The sequence below is a fragment of the Gasterosteus aculeatus genome, chromosome 9 (genome assembly GCF_964276395.1).
Source record: "Gasterosteus aculeatus chromosome 9, fGasAcu3.hap1.1, whole genome shotgun sequence".
NCBI classification, from domain to species: Eukaryota; Metazoa; Chordata; class Actinopteri; order Perciformes; family Gasterosteidae; genus Gasterosteus; species Gasterosteus aculeatus.
This window is the reverse complement of record NC_135696.1, coordinates 13,389,539-13,408,586: the sequence shown is the minus strand read 5'-3', so window position 1 is coordinate 13,408,586 and position 19,048 is coordinate 13,389,539. Positions and strand designations below refer to the sequence as shown.

The 19,048-nt window shown below is 42.3% G+C and overlaps 1 protein-coding gene across 13 annotated transcripts; it reads right to left on the bottom strand.

The window, feature by feature from the left end:
• Nucleotides 1-4,807: 4,807 nt before the first annotated feature.
• pecam1b (platelet and endothelial cell adhesion molecule 1b) lies at nucleotides 4,808-18,588 on the bottom strand. 13 transcript variants are annotated; one of them, XR_013468785.1, is made up of 16 exons: nucleotides 18,386-18,582; nucleotides 18,239-18,274; nucleotides 15,303-15,596; nucleotides 14,747-15,028; nucleotides 14,391-14,657; nucleotides 13,699-13,971; nucleotides 12,440-12,718; nucleotides 11,791-12,069; nucleotides 10,766-10,867; nucleotides 10,615-10,645; nucleotides 9,573-9,648; nucleotides 7,432-7,485; nucleotides 6,753-6,842; nucleotides 6,227-6,283; nucleotides 5,852-5,874; nucleotides 4,808-5,086 (listed from the first exon to the last, which is right to left on the bottom strand). XR_013468785.1 is itself a non-coding variant. In XM_040187157.2 (16 exons), exons 1-16 carry the CDS (start codon nucleotides 18,426-18,428, stop codon nucleotides 4,985-4,987), a joined length of 2,292 nt encoding a protein of 763 aa, XP_040043091.2. In that variant the 5' UTR covers nucleotides 18,429-18,582; the 3' UTR covers nucleotides 4,808-4,984. The 13 variants fall into 13 exon arrangements, 8 of the variants coding, with proteins under 8 accessions (XP_040043091.2, XP_040043092.2, XP_040043094.2 ...); XM_040187157.2 differs by having other exon boundaries at nucleotides 9,573-9,652; XR_013468782.1 differs by lacking the exon at nucleotides 5,852-5,874 and having other exon boundaries at nucleotides 5,939-6,283; nucleotides 9,573-9,652.
• Nucleotides 18,589-19,048: the final 460 nt, after the last annotated feature.

Here is a 19,048-nt window from a genome sequence, read left to right as displayed (position 1 = left end):
TGCCAGTCTTATCATGCCTCCTTCCTTCAAAAGACCGCGTTTTCTAATTAATATGAGCAGAGAGAATAAAGCCCCTTTTAGCCTTCGGTGGTCAAAAAGTAGGAACAGAATGGAGAGAAACAACAGTTCCCATGTTTCAGGAGAAAGAAAGAATGTCCTGTAATTATATTACTCATTTCGACTTTTAGTCTGCATGGGTCAATCAAAAGCTTTTTTAAGACAACTTCCTTGTTCACTGCGGACTTAGGGAACAAATCTGTTGGAGTAAGATTTACATAAGGTATTACAGTGTCAGTTTTTACATTTTAAACCATTCAACTCAGCAATAGTTGTAACACACCAAGTAGATTGCATGCAGACAGCCTGCAAAGGAAGAACTTTCATCAAAAGTTGGTTCAGTTTCCTGGCAACAAGTTAAGGTCAAGGCAAATTAATATTCATCCTTAGCTCCCTTAATTATACATCTCCATCGTTGGAGCTGCTATGAAATGTGATATGTTTTTCCCTCTAAATGATAAGCTGGTTTACCTAAAGTCCGCGTACACAAAGTGCAAAGGAAATGACTGAGTATTGTGTGGACTGGTAATTACTCTACTAGATTCTGTTAATATTTTACAGAGGCAGGTTTGGTATCAGGCAGTAATATTGCTTGTAAAACAGTTACTGAATCACCTTATTCTCCCACGAGAGCGTACCTTCTCTTTACAGCAAGGAATCAACATTCAATGAAATAAATGAAACTGGCCACTTCTGTTTAAAAAGAAGGAAGCTCTGCGAGCCAGTTGGCTAAATGGTTTTGCTTGGTTTGACGACATCCTCTATTCTGTCACTGAAGAACAATCTAAATGTCTTCATGCCAAAATACTTTATGATATTAAGTTGATGATTCAGCGACATACTAGTTGTTAATAGTCTTTTTACTGCCTCTTTGCCGCTGTACACGTTTTATAAGATACAATCTCATTTTTTTATTGTTTGTTCATCTTTTACGTAGCAGGTAGGTTCAATACATATAATTATGAGAAATGTAAATTCAAGAACAAATAAAAATAATCAAATGAGTAGTATAAGGGTCAAGACTCCATAATCGGTGGACGCCTGAAGACCAACCTTAAAGTGACCCGATGAAAGCCCAAACACTCACAATCAAGTTGAAGAATCGTTACTTTATCAAGCCAAAGACATACAGGTATAATAATATCCCCAATCCTGTAAGTTAATAAAAAGTAGCAGGAACACAATACAATAAAAATCCTGTATATAACAAAAACAGGCTATAAACAATTTACAAATATCAATATTATATTATTGTAATTTATATATATATATATATATAATATTATTTAGATTGTGTCCCTCCACTCCTGAGGGACATACAGTATCTGTCTCAAATGCTGATAAGAACTGCTAATGGTGTTTGTCTCCCGTTGGGGAGTAGCGCCCAATGAGTTCTTTAAGCTTTTCTGATGAAACCGGCAGCCTGTGGCAGAAGACGAAGCTCGAGACAGCGTTAACAAGCTGGCTGCTGTAAAATCGCGGACGGAAAAAAAACAAGTCAGCTGAAAGACTAAAGTGCTGCGTTCAGCTGAGGGAAACTGCAGGATTTGACGTAAGCAACTAATCAATCTAGGTTTTCAAATTCAAGCATATATTGTTTGATTTTAGCCACTTTCAGTAACGATACTGTAAAACAGAGAAAATGTACCTAAAGCATCAAATGTTCTCTTTGTGCAAAATGAACATATTGGATATTATTTTTTTGAGAAAGTTCAGATTTAGACTAATTTGATGGACTGGCTGACCAACACACCAAGCACCAGTGGGTAATCTAAGGGCCATGTTGTTAGTGTGGCTGAAAAGGCAACACAGCTTATGACATGTGTGTATGTTTAGGTAATATCTTATTCCTGCAAAGTAACTAATGTGGCATTTAACGATACTCTATGAATGAAGAACACATCTGTCAAAATAATCAGCTCTGTGTTTTAAACCTGAACAACAGGAGATCCTGAGAATCACTGATCCAAAGACATAAAAAGCATGCATGCAAAAAGGAAACGTCATTTTTAATAAACAACTGCCCAAGGAAGTTTGGTAATAAGCAGGATGAAAGGACAAAAAGACGAGGACACGCTGATCCGTGTATGCAGCGCATGAACTGATGTTTTGACCAAAACGGATGACTACAGGTCATAAAAGCTTAATTAATGAAGGATGTAGGCAGAGACAAACCGAGACGGGCAAAAAAAAAAGTCGACCCCTAAATAAATCTATTAAAAAGAAAAAGTGCAATTGCAGTTGCCATGCCAACACCACCACTGCAGGCTCCTGGAGTCCTTGAGGCTAACGAAGGCCGGACATTCAATCACTGGGCTCTCAGAAAATGAGGCGAGTTTTTAATAAATGCAGACGCTGACCGCTTGCCCGAAAATTAGAGTGTGCCAGCATGTTCATACCATTCATAATGTGTACCGTATTGCAACTTTTGTGTATCTTTACATTATTTATTGGTAAATATAATTAACTACATCCTACTATGCATAGCAGAGCCATTAGAAGTTATTCCCTATAGCATCCGGCAAAATCATACTGTACATAACATAATAATATATTTGTAAGCCTCTGCTTTTTGCTCTGCAGTCTTTTATAAATAATATCATGACAAATTGTCATGTGTTAGATCCTCTGTTGGTGTGATTTCTGCATCACTTATATTGTATTTGAATTGGCATACAGGTACATACATGAAATGTGGCCTCTACATCTATCCCATCCTGAGGGGGGGGGGGGGGGGGGGATTCTTTGGGAGGCCGGAATCTTTCCAACCAAGGGGTTGATTGTGAAAGGACCGATGATTCAGAGGGAAAGGCTTTTAGAGTCAACTTTCAGAGGAATATCACGGAGGGAGGCAATGTCGGTGTTATGCTCCTTTACAAGCAGCAACAGGGTTCGGGCTTGTTTAATACAGGAGAAAGGTTGTAGTATTTAGGGGAATGATGAAAAGTCCAGAGTCTAGCATCACAGGGACGGTTGCCGACCCGGATGGCTAGAGGTACATATGTTCATCAAGCCCACTGGGTTCATCCCTCGACACCAACGCATCCTTATCGCTCTCATTTAGGCAATTCTGAATGTTGCGGGAGCTTCGACGGATGGTGAAAAAGTCTAATAGTATCATTCTTACTTCGGAGGGGATGATCGAATACTTTCATCATCCCTTCTGTGAAGCGGGAACAGTTGAAGCAGAGAGAGGATTGTTATCCCAGTCTGCTGTTGCCCAGGACAACGCAGCTCCCCCGAGGTGGCTCAGCAGGTACCTTGCTCAAATACCCACAAACACTGAACCAAAAAAGCTCGGCAAGTTCAGACACCACCAGCGTAAAGCACAAGGAGCAGGACGAGCGGCTCATCGGGCAGAAGAGAGGGCTTGCTGGCTGGCTGAGAAAGGTCAGGGCAGACTTGGAAGTTCTGCGCTGCGTGTTGGCTCCGCAAGTTAAACGAGGTCCTTGACAACTCCGTTACCTCAGTTAACAGGGCTGTCAGCGTTTGGCCGTGCTGTTCGAGCACGATTCTTTGATCAGCGAGGGACCTGAGGAGGTGATCTAGAGAGGGTGGTGCTGCTGCTGTTTGCATGCAGATCTGCACCTGAACAGGTGAAACGCGGCGCAGACACGTGGGGAGAGACAGGAATACAGCAAGAAAAGATTATACTGCAGAGCCCGAGGGAGATCCGAGCAGCAGGGCTTGACCTGGCAGGAAACCAGGACCAAACTCTTTCTACAGACAGACAGACATTAACACCTAGCAAATTACTCAAACCCCCCCTGTGGTAGTTTCAGTAGCTCACACGCTGATATTAATCTTTTTCATTTTGGTCCCTGTACGTGAAATACGTTTACATTTCTTACTTATGTTTTTCCTCATAATTTTGCATTACTTTATATTAATTTCTGCTAATTGCAATCATTGCCTTATTTTCAATCTTCCGTTCACTTATTGTTATGGGAATATATTTTATCCATGGATGGACATGGATCCATGTAGGGTACCAACAAACACTGGAAAAAGCGAGGGTGAAGAACGGCTTGCTAATATTACTAATGCAATGGCGCCCCCTTGTGGTAAATACTAGGAAAATCAAACGGCACTGCAACAGCATCACAGGATTGAAACCTTTTTTGGTTGTGTTTAAATGTTGTGGTACCTTTACTTTAAGATCTTTAACTTAAGTAAAAACAGTCAAACCAGAGGTGTAATATGTTACCTGTAAAAGTAGGAATATTATGTATGTATCTGGTAAAAAGTAGTCAATATCCAGAATGCTGCAATTTAGAATAACCTCAATATTGGATTGTAATTATTCATACATTCATGTCTTGATGGAAAAATCATTCAGATTCCAAAGGCAGGCTGAGAAAAAAATAAGTCCCCAATCTAAGGAAATATATGTGATTCAAGAAAAGGGAGAGATCTCTACAGCAGGTATCTCTATAGTATGATAAAAATAATGTGTTTTGATCATTAATGCGTTTCAACATTTTCTAGTAGAAGACCCCCCAAAACCATTTTTCACCTGAAAGTGAAGACAGTTCATCTCTCTTTTAATTTAATTTTACACACACCTTCTTGCTTGTCTTTTACTTGTTGACCTGTAACATCATTTCAGTGAGTTTGAACGCTGCAAGAAATGCATATAGAAAAAAAGCCACTTAAACTGAAGTTGAGTAGAGTTACCAGGACATTGATATGGATATTTTCTCAAATCTCCGAAAATGTAATAAAATGGCCAGCTGTTGCACAAACCAAGTAACACTGTAAGGATTTGTGATTTATTGACACAACAATTTATAACTGATTAAGCACTCAATTATTTCCCTCATTGGAAACCGAGATTGTACTTAATAAAGATGGGGTGAAAAAAAGTGTGGATTCGAGATGGGAGTGTAGACAAAGCAGTGTGTGAAGAGAAGAAGGCGATAATCCTCTAATCCACCGGCACAGGAAGGTCTTGGTGGTTGTTGACCTCTAGAAGGTAATTATTGACCTCAGGTTGTTCACCGTTGAGCTCGGCGTACTGAACAGAATCCTGCGAACCCACAAAAGAGAAAATGAAACACGATCCTTAAACACTAAAAACACAGCAGTTCATACCAAAGCACATATTAGAGCCTTCTATGTACTATGTGAAACATGAGCTTCTAAAAACGTTTTTGTGACTCCTGTTGATGTGCAAAACAATTGCTCCTTCATTAGTGTCATAATGTATTTTTCCTCCACCTTCTTAACAAAGTTCTAATCTTAGTTCTTAATGGAGCAAAACCTAATAAATTAGAGGATGCTCTGCCCGCTGAACAGTTTCCCACAGACAATCCGACTACTATTAGAAAAAACCTCTCATAATCTTCTATCAAGAAGATGAAAGAATCCCCCATTTTTAGAGAGTGACGTCACATCCTTGCTGTGTGACTCCACTCTCTCTAGCTGCCCCTCACACCATGTAGGGCCAAACAGGGTGATTAAGGCATGCTGGGAGACAGTTGAGCTGGCCTGAGATGGGCAATGAGGTAATTTGACCACAGAACTGATCTGACCAGGCGATGGGGAAGGAAGCCCCACCCTAAAAGCCTTTGTTTTTGACTGGAAACTCTGAGGGCCGTTTTCCTGCTCGCCGCTCTGGATTATCAGACTGCGAGGCCTCGTTGTGAGCGGGAGGCGGCCAGCGCAGACACACAAGGGGCATTTTAGTGTACAAATCACATACGTATAATACATCTAGTGCTTCAGGAGAAGTAAACCAAAACAAATAACCAACCATAAGAACACGAGTGTGTTTGTGCAAAGAATAACTCACGTAGTCATGATGGTCAGCAGCACCTAAAGGCAGAAGCAACACAGTTTAGAGTGCGTGGCATTGTGTCCTGCTCACTCACTTGCTCACCTCACAGTTATGCATCGGTCACTTGAGAGTCACGATGACTTGACTGAGCCTGGCTGACTCACACCTTCTTCCTCTGCGGAGGCCAATACTGCAACCACTCAAGTTATGGCACTTTTCTCTGAGTCAAAACTTAAAATATTCCCTCTGAGTCTTACAGCAGGAAGCGCCTGCCTGCCAGCAGTAACGAAATGTAGTCTCACGGTTCTTAGTAACTCGCTAGCAAAGTGACAGTTAAAAAAGGTTATTGAAGCCATTTAATCTGTGCAACTTTCACAATGTTGAACTCACCATCTGGTGAGTTTTGCAGCTCGCTGTACACAGTGTCTGTGCCTTTTTTCAGGGGGGCTGTTGATAATAAAAAGAAACGCATTAGCCTCCTTGAACATCAAAGACAACATTTTTAGCAGATATCTGTGTGTTAGATCTATCGTGAGCAGAAAAAAAGTAGGCGGGTTGTGTCAAATTCTATAACGACCTCCTTCAGCCCCCCCCGGGACGCCGAGTACAGAGAACCGCAGTGAAGAAGGAGTCAGTATCATAAACCAGCCGGGCAATTAGCTCAACCCTTCCTGTTTATGTGGTCTGAAATGTTGTGTTTGAAATCCCTGCAGTTGCAGCAACTTGGAGATGTATTAATTATGGGTAATTATGCTCCTCCCAGGAAGTGTTGGTCTGTATCATCAACTGTAAAGGAATGAGGCCGAAACAGAGACAAATGTTCTTCTGTGGGGACGATAGACAGAGAACGTGCAGAATGGTTAAAAGTCCTCAGCAGGCGAAGGATTCAAGGCAACATATTTTCTTTTTCGTTCACCTCTTTCAGGATCTACTGGCCGAGGATGCACCACTTCTGTGTACTCCACATCCGGCTCGTTGGACGCCACGCTGCTCTCCTCGTCGTTCACTGTACGCAAATACACAAACAAGATTCTCCGTGAGATAAAGTGTGACCGTACATGTAGGAAGAGCAGGCCTCCCAACCAAGTGTGCAGTTATCCTGAATCGTGTCCAATCTGTCCCCGAAAATATGATGTTCTGATTAGTTACAAGCTAATAAACCATTAAATGCGGATTGGTGTGGATTAAGGTCCCGATGTTGCTTACAGATGGGCACATTTATTAAAAAAACATATACGAGCGCTGCGAGGCATAGGAGTTATACATAGCTATCATGCTGTTAAATAAAAACATTCACGGAAGTAAATTAAACCATTCGTTACTGACGTGGAGACCGGAGTCCTGGGACCAGTACAAATGTTTTTATATATATTTATATAGTGTTTATATTGGAAGGAGTCGGGAGAGAAATACTCATAGATTATTGTTGCCTCGAGAGATGCAAACAAAGTGTTTTCCAGGATACAGGACAGAATAGCACATTATTATTACTGCTGTTACTGTGCTACGGATCTTCCTGAATCACTGACTCTTGTCTACTTGCATTTCTTCAACATTACTATAAAGGCAGCGCACTCATCATAAGCCGGGCTCACCTTCTTCAGGCGGTCGCTCGCTCCACACACTGACTGCAGCTCTGTCCAACCTCACTGAAACACACGAGGACAAACATCAAAAGTCACTCAAAACATAGACTTTAGGAGATATTAAGAATTCTACACTAATAGGGACAAAGAAATATACCTTAATAACTAGCAAGTATGATGCCAGCTGCCATGTAGACAAAGTGTTTTTAAGTCATTCTTAAAGGAAGTGGCAGAAAACATGCGTATTTGCTGTGTATATGGTTAGTTGTATGGTGAAACCAGTACCACTCTTCATCTTTTCACTTCGAAGATACTGCCAGCAACAAGTTAGCGTAGCTTAGCTTTAAGTCTAGAAACAGACCAGTTCGATGTCAGTGTTAAAATGTAAAGTTGCGGGTTTAAAGTGGGTCACTTGCAATCTTTACTTCAAAATGTATTTATGTATTATTTAAACGTTTTTATAAACTAGTCCAATGGTTTCCCCATGCCAGTAATCAGGCTTTAACCGTACCTACGCTAACTGCCTCCTAGTTGTAGACTAAAAGTAAAATATCAATATTAAATTCGGTTCACAAAGCAGTTACAGAGATGAACACTTTTTTTGTGGCAATATTTACTCTTTTTAAATAAAACCAGTAATAAAAGAGCAGATTTCATCTGGTAAACACAGAAATCTGCTGCTGCATTGTGCACAATAGAGTGTTAATTGAGCAGCGGCTGCACAATAAGTTTCTGGCTAAAACAACTTCCCATTAAAACTTCCCAGTTGGTAATGTAATCTCACACACAGCTCAGGCAAGGCATGTGATTCATTTCCTCCGCCTGCTGCATGCATTCAAACTTGCATAGCCTTTAACAAAATAATCTCCCCCCTCCCCACACCCCCACTGATCTGCTCTCTGCCAAAGACCGTTTTTGCAGATTCTATTGTTTAAACATTTTATGTCGTTTGTTTGCGTGTTCCTTTTCAGGACATGAATCAACCTAATGTTATGTTGGTACTCTGGTCTTAGTTTGGTCATGATAATAAAATCAAACATTTTGTGAAGCATAAAGGTTTTTAGCCTCAGATAAAATTGATGGAGCAAAATGAATGTTACTGACACACTTCTAAATAAAACCATCGTCTTTATTCTACAAGTGTCTCTTCCAACCAGTCGGGGGATCGACCACAAATATATACACATGTTTCCTTTGATGGTGATGAAATGTATATACAGATCAATCAAGGCCATGTAGACATGCACATGAGACAAACAGAGGAGGACAACAAAGGACACAAAATCACACGGACTTCATGATTGAGGAAACAAAAGACAAAGACTATCACGGTGAGTGTAAAATTAAATGCATCTGGATTGCAGGTGGAGGGGACAGGGAGCAGCAGGTCCTGGTTTATATCACTTCATAAAACGACCCTCTTTTTATGCTCAGAAAAGCCATCACTGAAGAAAATGTGTCCAAATCCTTGACATTACTGCCTCTTGCGTTATTTTCCATTCTTGCTCTAAACGTACTTTCATGCAACTTCCTTTTGCTTTGAAAGTAAAAAAAAAATGTCCCGCCCGTTTTGGGGGCATCTCTACACTGTGGCTGGGATACTGTAGCTGCTCCTGTTGCTGATGTCAACGGGAAGCGACGCCACGCTATATCGCACCCCATTGGTCCCTCTCCCCTCCATGCCATCATAGATTGGTGCTGCGCCTGGAAGAAGATGATAATTGGTGCCCTAAATAGTTTGCAACAATTGAGAATCTCATGTAATGAGATACAACTACTTAAGTAGGTTCTTCTAACAACAATCCTGCTTTTCCTGCCTCTTTAAATACACACTTAAGACACAACACACAATGTGCATGCAAAAAGAAGGTCAGAGACCGACAAAGACAATGAGCTCAAAACAAATACGCAACGCATGCTCATTAACTTTAACAGGATATCAACTGGAAAGCAACATTGGTAAACAGTGGTAGCCAGGTCCACCACAACATGGGTCCTGCATGCATGTGAGAACATCTCGGGGTGGGAATGGATTTGGATGCTACAGCAGGAATCACGCTATGAATGAGGCAGGAGAAATGACTCATGTTAAGATGATGACTAATGAGGACAATCAGCGGAACGAAAGCAGAGTAGTAAAAACAAGCTACCTGTGGCTGCGTTATAAACCTCTGTGTCGTGGGTTAGATTCACTGTTAACGAGTCATCTGATTTAGGGCTCGCAGGCTTTCTGAGAAATGGTAAAAATAAAGTCAAGTCTGCAGCACGGACAAAAATCGAATAAATAAAAATAATCTACAGCATGAAAAGTATGTGCAATTAATTCTGAAACAAACTAATGATGCAGTTCAAGAACCATACTGGTGGCCTTTAAGTTTTTGAGTTAAATTTTTTTTCAATGTTTTCGTGGACTTTTATGAGGATTATTTTATCTTTAATACAGAACATATCTCTCTACCATTAAACATGCATTTACAGTTAATTCTATTTCAATATCAAAGCACCTCTGATAACATCACGAGTTTCACTTCTCTTATGTGCACTGTCACACTATCTTTGTCCAGTATTTTAAATACATTTTGCACAAAATCAAAGTGATGCGCTTCAAATCACTATGACATCTTATCAGCACTGTGTTGTGGTGGCACAAAATGATGTGCAACAAAACTATTTAAAGGTTTAATTTAGTTTTTTTTTGGCAGAAATAGAATAAAATATGTTTAACTATATTTTTAGTGTATACTGGAAATTAAGAATGGTAAGATTTTTTTTTGCCATTTTTAGGAATTTAATTAATTGTTTCACCGACCAATTTACCTTTTAACAACTTATTGATTGATTTAACTGCTGTTTTAATGCATTTGATTAATTGATTAATATATTTTTCATCTATTATATAATAATAGATAAGCTTTTTGCTTAAACAAAAGACTAAAATGACATAATCTGCAATTTAGCACCTATAATTCTGACATGTTAAATCTTGTTTGTTTAATGCCTACTAATTATAAAACAAATCTGGTTTAATGGAGAGTTAAGTGACTATTTGCCAGAGTTACAAAACAACCAGTATGGTTCTGTGAAGGCTAAAAATAAAAGGAAACATACCACTGATACACCCTCGTCTACACTGTCAATAACTTCTACAGTATCTGTCACATTCAGAGGAATCAAGTAGTCGAGCCAACTCACACTGACAATTCAGCAGCTGCTTCTCTTTTACCTACAATAAGAGGGGACATGTGAGAAGAGGAGCAGGAGGAAGTAGGTGAAGGACGGTTGGTTTTCAGACACGGTTAGACGAAAGCAGGCTGAGCGGCTGAAGTACTGTAGGTCTCTCTACCTCTCTTGGATCTGAAGCACAGCACAGACACAACCACCAACAAAAACAGCACCAGAAGACAGAAACCGCCGATCATCAGTTTTTTCCACAACGCCATGCGCACTATGGAGAGGGAGAGACAGAGACGCACACAAAGAAAGAAGAGAAAGTCAAGTGACAAATAGGAAAAACATGAGGGGAACGAATAAAGTGGGACATGATGGCAAAAGTTATTTCAGAAATCCAAGCGAAAAATCTAAAAGATACACTTGCATCGTAGAAAAGCTTTCTAATGAGTGCTTCTTTCTTTGAATTCAGAGAAACTGACTGCATAACCTGGACCCCACTGTTGCTGCTTTGGGGTCTGATTTTTGGTTACTTGGGTCAATGAAAACAAACTAGAGAATGAACGTTTTTACCGTTGCTGCTTTCTACATCTGGACCCCCCCCGTCAATAGCGTCAACATCTCCTTGATATGGAAGGTTTTTCCGGAACGTTCTTTGGAGCAACACTTCAAACTGCTCATACAAAAGCAATCCTTGAACAAGGCCCCGTCTAAATTCAGCCCTTGAAACAAAACAATGCTGTTTCCCGCTATAAAATCGCACAAACCTACAATAACTGGCAGGTCCGTCCTCGCTTCCTACGTGCCTGAGACGTTTTTCTTCATTTTCAGGATTGTGGCGACATTTTTTTTACTTCAACGGCAAACAAAACAACGCGTCTGATGTGCGTAACATGTTCAGTTGCGGTGAAACGCTGAGGCAGACACAAGCGCCAACTTACTTAAATATAATGACGAGACCATCATCTGGATGGTTAAACGACAGGGCCTGGGACAATGAAGCAATGCAATATTTTTCTTAAGACTAGACTGACTGAAATGTACAAAACAATCTGATGACCAAAACGGTTTTCATTGACTCAAACTACGCTAGAACAGTTGCTTTTATGCATTTCTTGTTTAATTTCTTTGTGTTTTTCGCATTGCCCCATAGGTCGAGGACAGGAGTGCCTACTTGGTATAAATACCGATTGGTCTCACCCTCTATGGTGACGTGCTCACTGCGGACAACGTTGTTGGCGTGGTTGCGAGCCTCGCAGTAGTACACGCCGCTGTGCTCTTTGGACAAACCGTGCACCTGGTAGTGCGTGTTGTTCTTGTCGGATGTGGTGGTGGACAAAGGCAGCTCGGTGCCAACGCGGTACCACTTAAAGGTGACCGGCGGGGTGCCTCGAACGCCACATATGAGGTGGAGATTGTCCTCCTCCGATATCTCCGACAGGCCGGGGATGACCGTGAGGATCGGGTGGCTCAGGGGCTCTAAAAGAAGGTAAGAGCGGAGGAAACATTAATCAACGCTGTCAATGAAATGAGACTGAAGGAACGATCCGTCAAATTCTGTTTCAGAGGTCAGGAATGAACCTTGAACCTCAAATGGATTGGCAATTAAAGTGGCGATTAAAATGAGCTGAGGAAGGTCATGTGATATGATCTGACAACTTCTGCGTGGACATTGAGGTAAGATTCTTATGCCAACAGATCACTGGGAATGATTTTGGCTCCGCAGTGGCTCATCAAGAACTATGAGGATGCATTAAATGAACCTTTTGAGCAGCGGTGACGAGGCAACGCAAAGAATACACTCACCATGTGAAACAGTGGATAACAACCGGCGGATTGGAACATTTACCTATGACGGTAGCGTTGAGTCTTGTGCTGAGCAGCGCTTCCCTGTGGCTGTTCTTTGCCCGGCACGTGAACTTGCTTATTTCGTCGGGCCTGTCGACGCTGACTGTGAAGAGAGCTTGTTGAAAGGGCTGCGTGACAGCTTCGGTGTTCAGTTGGTCGTAACCCTTCAGCAGGGTGTAGTTTATTGGCAAGCTGCCTATGTCCGACTGGCAGAGGATGGTGAAACGCCTCCCCAGGACGGCTCTGCCCACCACCGAGATCTTTGGGGTGGTGACAGGAACTGCAGAGAAAGAGAAACATAAACTGTATTCCTCTGGGCAAATGTTTCCACATGCAGCGAGCAACACGGGTTGATGTCATTTTAATTGTATTTGGCCTTTGAGAGTTTTGTTAATAATGTTATCAAAGAGCTCATTATTCTTCCCGTTAAAATGAACAAGACGATGTAAACAAAAAACCTTATCGTCGAACTGAACATTTATTTGGTAACGTTTTGCCGACTATGTAAGTCCCAATATTTAGTCCCCTTGTAGTTCGGTTTCTGGTCTCTACCAACTCTGAGGGAATTATCTGGGTCTCCAGAAACTTTCCACAGAAGGAAGTTGTGAAAGAAAAGGCAGAAGAGCATTGAGAGTGAACCAAAATGATTAATCAAAGCCAACGCAGCTCTCCGCGGAGGTGAGGAGGTGCTGGTGATAATTCTCATTACAGAGTGACCTCTTTGACACGCAGTCATTTGTTCTAAATACTGAATATTGCCCTTTTGGGCTGGGATTTAATTCCTATTTGCTCAGATGTTTTGTATCAAGCTTTTTGCTGGACATTCAGTCACATTCGGTCAGGGTGAGTAAAAACAATATACCAATTTTAGAGCTGTACTACACAGTTTTTCTCCCTGTTTTTCATGCGCTGTGATGAAAAAAAACCCCGCCTGGTCTGACAGATCACTAGCAGCGTTTTGTGGTTTTGCATTTGTTGTGAACACGAGAGGATGATAAAAAAAATTCTGGAAAGTTGCATCATTTCATTGAATCTCGGCTACAGTAGCCTTTACATAAAACAAAATATTTGCGCTGCATTGGAGGTTTTACAGCCGAAATGATACTACATCCAACATAAAAGTAACTAAGGTGTAGTTAAAAATAGGCCTAAATTAAAACATTTACATTATGGGGTGTTTGTTTAGAAAGGGTTTAAAACCACTCTTACCTTTAATCTGCATATATACATTTGCACCTGATGGAGATCAAGTCGGCTTACCTTTAGGACGCACCGTCAGGACTTCACTGTGCTTCACGATGTTCTTGGCCCGAGCAACGCAGGTGTAGTTGAAATCGTTCGACGGGGATTTGCCAGAAAATATTCCAATGCCTTTGGGGACCAGTTGGCTTCTGGGTGGTTCAAGAGCATAAGTCAACCCCTCCTGGCCGAGTCTCTCAGAAGCAGAGCTCTCACTTTTACAGGTCAAAGTAATATCTTCCCTTTGAAAGACTTCCGCAGGAGATACAGTGAGCGTGGGAACCGAAAACAGCTCTGTGGACAGATTTAAAAAAACATGGAATGTTATTATCTACATTGATATTACAGTATAATTGCTGACATACACAAAGCTTAAAACCCCCCAGAAAATGTAGCCAAAGGTTTTTCAAATCACAAAAACAATAAATCAATAATATTGATCATTTTAATATTTAAAATGAAGGTTAAAGTAGACAAATAAGCAATACTCCTGGATTACAATGTCCCCATAAGCTGCTGAGTTCGGCTGCATTCACAACAAATCAGAGTACAAACAAAGTTACATTTTGGACATCCGATAACCTTTTTGTCAGTTTTGGAGCTCCATACGGATACAGTTGATTAATAATTTTAAAATGAAACCCAAATTGGTGGTGACAAATCAGATTGTGTACAGCGCGCACACACAGGTCAACTTTCTTCCGTCCACTCACCAGTCACTGATATCGTCCCTTGGTCATTTTTCACGACACTTCCGATCTCTAATCTGCACTCAAAGTCCCCGATGTCCTTCGCCAGGGCGATGCCGCGGTGGCTGACTGTGGTGTTGCCCCTGTCGAGGAGCTGGTTCCCTCGGCTTAGATAGAGATGCATTTTGTCGGTGGGCGGAGGGCCCTTCACGCTGCACGAGACGAAGAGCTCGTCTCCCTCGTAGATCTTGGAATGGGGGAAGATCTCCAAAACGGGTGCGATGTGGAGCTCTGAGGAGACAAAGACAATGAAGGAACAGCCCAGCGGTGACTCGGAATGCTGCGAAAAATTAAACACGCATTTTCAAACGCCCCCTCACCTTCGACTGTGACCGAGACAGCGTTGCTTTCTTCAGACTTAAAGGAATCTGGCCTTACGAAGACAGCGTAGGCACAGTGAATCCTGTGGGTGCCGACGCTGCTTAAGCGTAGCTTGACCTCTATCTGGTTAGAGTTGACTTGTCTCTCCTCGATCTCTGTGGCGTTCTCGTAGAAGTAGAAGAAGATGGAGCCCCTCTCGCCGTGCGCCGTGCATGTGGCTGTTATCTCCTTCCCTTCAGCGACCACACGCTCGTTAACGTGGAGAACTGGTTTTGACAGCCCTGGAGACCCAATATGCGAGAAATGTGCTCAGATTGAATTCAACCATGCTGAAAAAAAGTAAACAAATATGATCTTCCACCAATGTTGCGGTACTTCTCCCGGGACAAGGGATTTCAAATCATGCATGCAATAGTTCATTATTATGGATTTTATGAAAACTATGAAATATAGTTTTTTTTGCAGATCACTGCTCTTATTTAGTTCCAGCCTTTCACTGGTATCTGACCACATTGGCAGATGACATCACTCCTGTATCCATAGCAACAAACCAACCTGTGACTTCGAGTTTCTTGGCACTGCTCGTCGCTTGTTGCCCCTCAGCGCTGATCCTGCAGGAGTATTTGCCGTTGTCGGAGACTCTGACCTCGGACAGGTGGTACAGGAGGTCCTCCGAGGTGCTGGAGGTCTTGTTGTAGATTGCGTTGCCGTCCTTGTATATTGTGTACTCACGGCTCAGTGCCTTCTCGACGCTGACGACGTTGGCCCGGCATCTCAGTGTCACATTGGTGTTGCGGGATACGACATGACTAGGCTCCATGGACAGGCTGATGTCTTTTAATATGACAACTAGGGAGTGAACGCAGAAAGAAATGGATTAAACCCGAAATAACAATCAAATTAGAGTAATAACAAGCAAAGCAGTGAAATTGCTTACTTACATTTCTGCTACAATGTTCCTCTAAATCCTACAAACTGGGCTTTAAACAGATACGATCACAGTTATATGATGTATAAGTACAGCCTACTTCTTCTCTGAATCGTATATTGAAGACTTACTGCTGTATTTGAATGATGCCACTTAATCTGTGCACAAATATATGTTGTAGTCCTTCTTTTACCCCTAGAAAGTTTGTCTGTGTCCTAGACACCTGCGCCGTACACTATATACATGTCCTCTGTTTACAGCTTTAGATGCTGAAGAGGGCCTAAGAGGGACCATTACAAACAACAACTGCATTACTGTAATTAGTCAGCACCCTTATGCTCTTTTCTTTGTCTTTTCTGTTTAAGCGCAGGGTTCTCAGACATAATTAAAGGGGATTGAATCGAATGTACTCATTATCACTTTCTATTTCCATTCCAATCATCCCTCCCGACTGGCCGTCTTGATGGCATATGAAATGACGACTGCTAAAAGTTAATTAAAGTTAAATTGATGCGGGACTCAGGGAGCTGGTGGGTGACTGTGGAATTTCGTCAGTATATGCAAGTAGGAGGTAGATCAGAAAGAGCGTTTTCCGTCTATAAGTAGCTAGAAGCAGCTTTGAGGCTTTGCTGGAGCCACCGTTGCAGAGGAGCAGTATAGAGGGCTTGATGAATGCGATCAGAAGGTCTCCGGCTTGGGCCACACTCAGGGCCTTGACATGGATGGTTCAATACATTCACTCATCTTGTAGGTTGAAACGGTTCAGCTCGTCGGGAGAAAAGTGAGCCAACCCCGTGGCTTTTGTTCACGACAGCTTCAGAAACATTGTGTTTGTTTCAAACCTGAATGATTGCGCATTTCTTTTCTAAATCAAAACGGCGTGAATCTCTTCAGTTATCGACAATAGTTTGTTCCCAGCCTCATTGTCTGGACTGGATTAATTAAAGCAGCCAGACTGCGTCATTCAGATGGGTGCATCGCTCTGGTGATCACCTCATCCCGGAGCCGTGAATAGTTCAAATCCTCCCGTGATTCACGGCACAAACAGGTGGAAAGCAATCGGCGGTCCGCACGGGACACTTGTTGTCACATTGAGAAATGTAGAAGCGACTGTCTCACACCGAGGAGAAAACTTTTTGTCTTTTAGAAAGTAACTAAACTAAATGTAAAACAACTTTGCGTTCCCCAGTGTAACCAGACAGAAAGCATCTGCACAGGAACGTTAAGCCCCCCACACATCTCCCATCTGGTGGAGTATTGGAGACAACAGGCTGCTGTTGAGGCTCAGACGAGGGTGTTGTGAGGCTGTAAACAAAGCTTGAAAACAAGGGGGGAGAAAATGGGCAGGAAAAGCACTTTGTCAGACAAACAGGCCACCCGGGGGACCGATCACCATTTCAGAGCCTGCTGGATCTGGCCCGCACCCAGCATCGCTCAGCGGGACGTGGCAGGGCTGATGATGAGAAGACGGAGACGTGCGGGGCAGAGATTTGCTATCGGCTCTCGATAGGCCGTGTGAGTTGTGGCAGGTAGACAACGGACATTTACTCATTTACTGCGCTTACGTACAAATTTGAGATCCTCTCCACTACATTTCAGAATGAAGCAATGTGAGTTTTACTTGTAGATTAAAAAAAAAAAATCTATAAACTTCTAAAACGTAACTCCATCCGCTGCATCATTTAGAAAAATGCAATAAAAGAGGGCAGAGGGCTGAGAGGAGGGGGGATTTAAACTTTTTTTTTAACATAAATGTCATGATTTAGATAAGTTTCTCACAGGTCAGCACCGAGATTTAGAGCTAAAAACAAAACTCTAAAAATTAGGTAAGAAGGATTTCTCCACTGAACATCTTAGATTATATTAGTTTTATACAGAAGATTTATATGACAAAGTTAGTTTTTCCTTCCATCCTATTCCATCACTCATTTCATGACCCCTCCGATTTATCTTGTGCGCCATTTTGGTGAATCCTGCCCCCATGCTGGAAAGCACATAACTGTATATAAATGAGCTTCACAGCAATAAAATGATGCTTTAACATCGATGTCTGTGCAAGCAATCTAATGTTTTATCATCATACAGATATTTGTATGCAGAATAAGTACTTTTCACCGATAATACTCCTGTTGACTTTATTTTAAAGCAGGAAAGGAAAGTTTATAAAATTACTGAAAATATAGAGCACTTCCTCCAGTCTTGTGGAATTTGAAAACAACACAAGAGGACAGGGAGGCGTGCGACGCCGCTGCCCCACATGTCCCCAAGCGCTTCTTTCCAAGGATTCACCGGACTCCAGTGACTCAATCCAAGATAACAAACCAGACGTTTCCATCGACTGACCATGTGATTCTCCTGGCGTCGTGTTTGGGAGATTTGGGAGATTGAAAAGTCTTTTCACCTCAATAACTGAGTGTGTATGAATAATAAAGCAATCATATTCCATCAACATTGGGCACTGTCTAAACTCAACTTTCTCCTCCAACTGCCACCGTCTCAGAAAAGAAAAATCTCCGATCCGTCTGCATGTGTGCAAGTGTAATGTCTCTCGCATTGTACTTACCGCGCTGGGCCTTCACCACACTGCCAGGATGGAAGTCTTGGAGCAAGATAAGAAAGTAAAAGCACCAAGTTAGAGACACATCTTTCAACCACATCCACAAAGTCCAACGACTTCCTGCAGGAGAAGATGGAAGGTCACTGGTCTTACAGCTGGACAGGAGCGCGGAGGTGAGCAGTAGTAGCAGGCCCATCCTGTCTTGAGGAACGCCGAGGCTCCCAACGCTGCCGGCTGTCCCGCTGGTTAACAGGATTGTGACTTTGCTGGTTGATGGGTGATGTGTGTGTGGGGAGGATGGTGGGCGGGAGCAGACACAAAAGTGGTGCTCTACATCGGCCACCCAGTGGTCAGCGAACAGTGGCGGTTATCAACCCGAGCAGCCGTTGGCTTGGCTAATTTGCCAGGAAGTGAGTGTTGTTTCCTCAGGATGTGCACGCCACTTGGCGCTTTGCTGTTGTGGAATGTTCTTCTGTCGTCTCCGTCGTGTACGCGTGCATTGTTCATTTTGAACGGTAGTCACAAAAATGTTGTACTGCTCGGGGTGTAGTAGTCAAAATCAAGCCTTTGACCCTTGACCTCTGGCCGGCCCAGTGCAGGCAGAGAGATGAACAGGGCGGGCTGAGGGGTCTTCGTGCAGCAAAGCTCATTTCCTGAAGGGAAGATACCGGTTTAGCTACTGAGAAGGGTTCTCTCAGACATAAATCTCAGCTGGATCGTACATGACGCAGGGAGGTGGAGCGATTGTTTCTGGTACATTCTTCTCTTCATGAGAGGCCCTTTTCCCTTCTTCTGGTTGATGACTCGATCCAAACC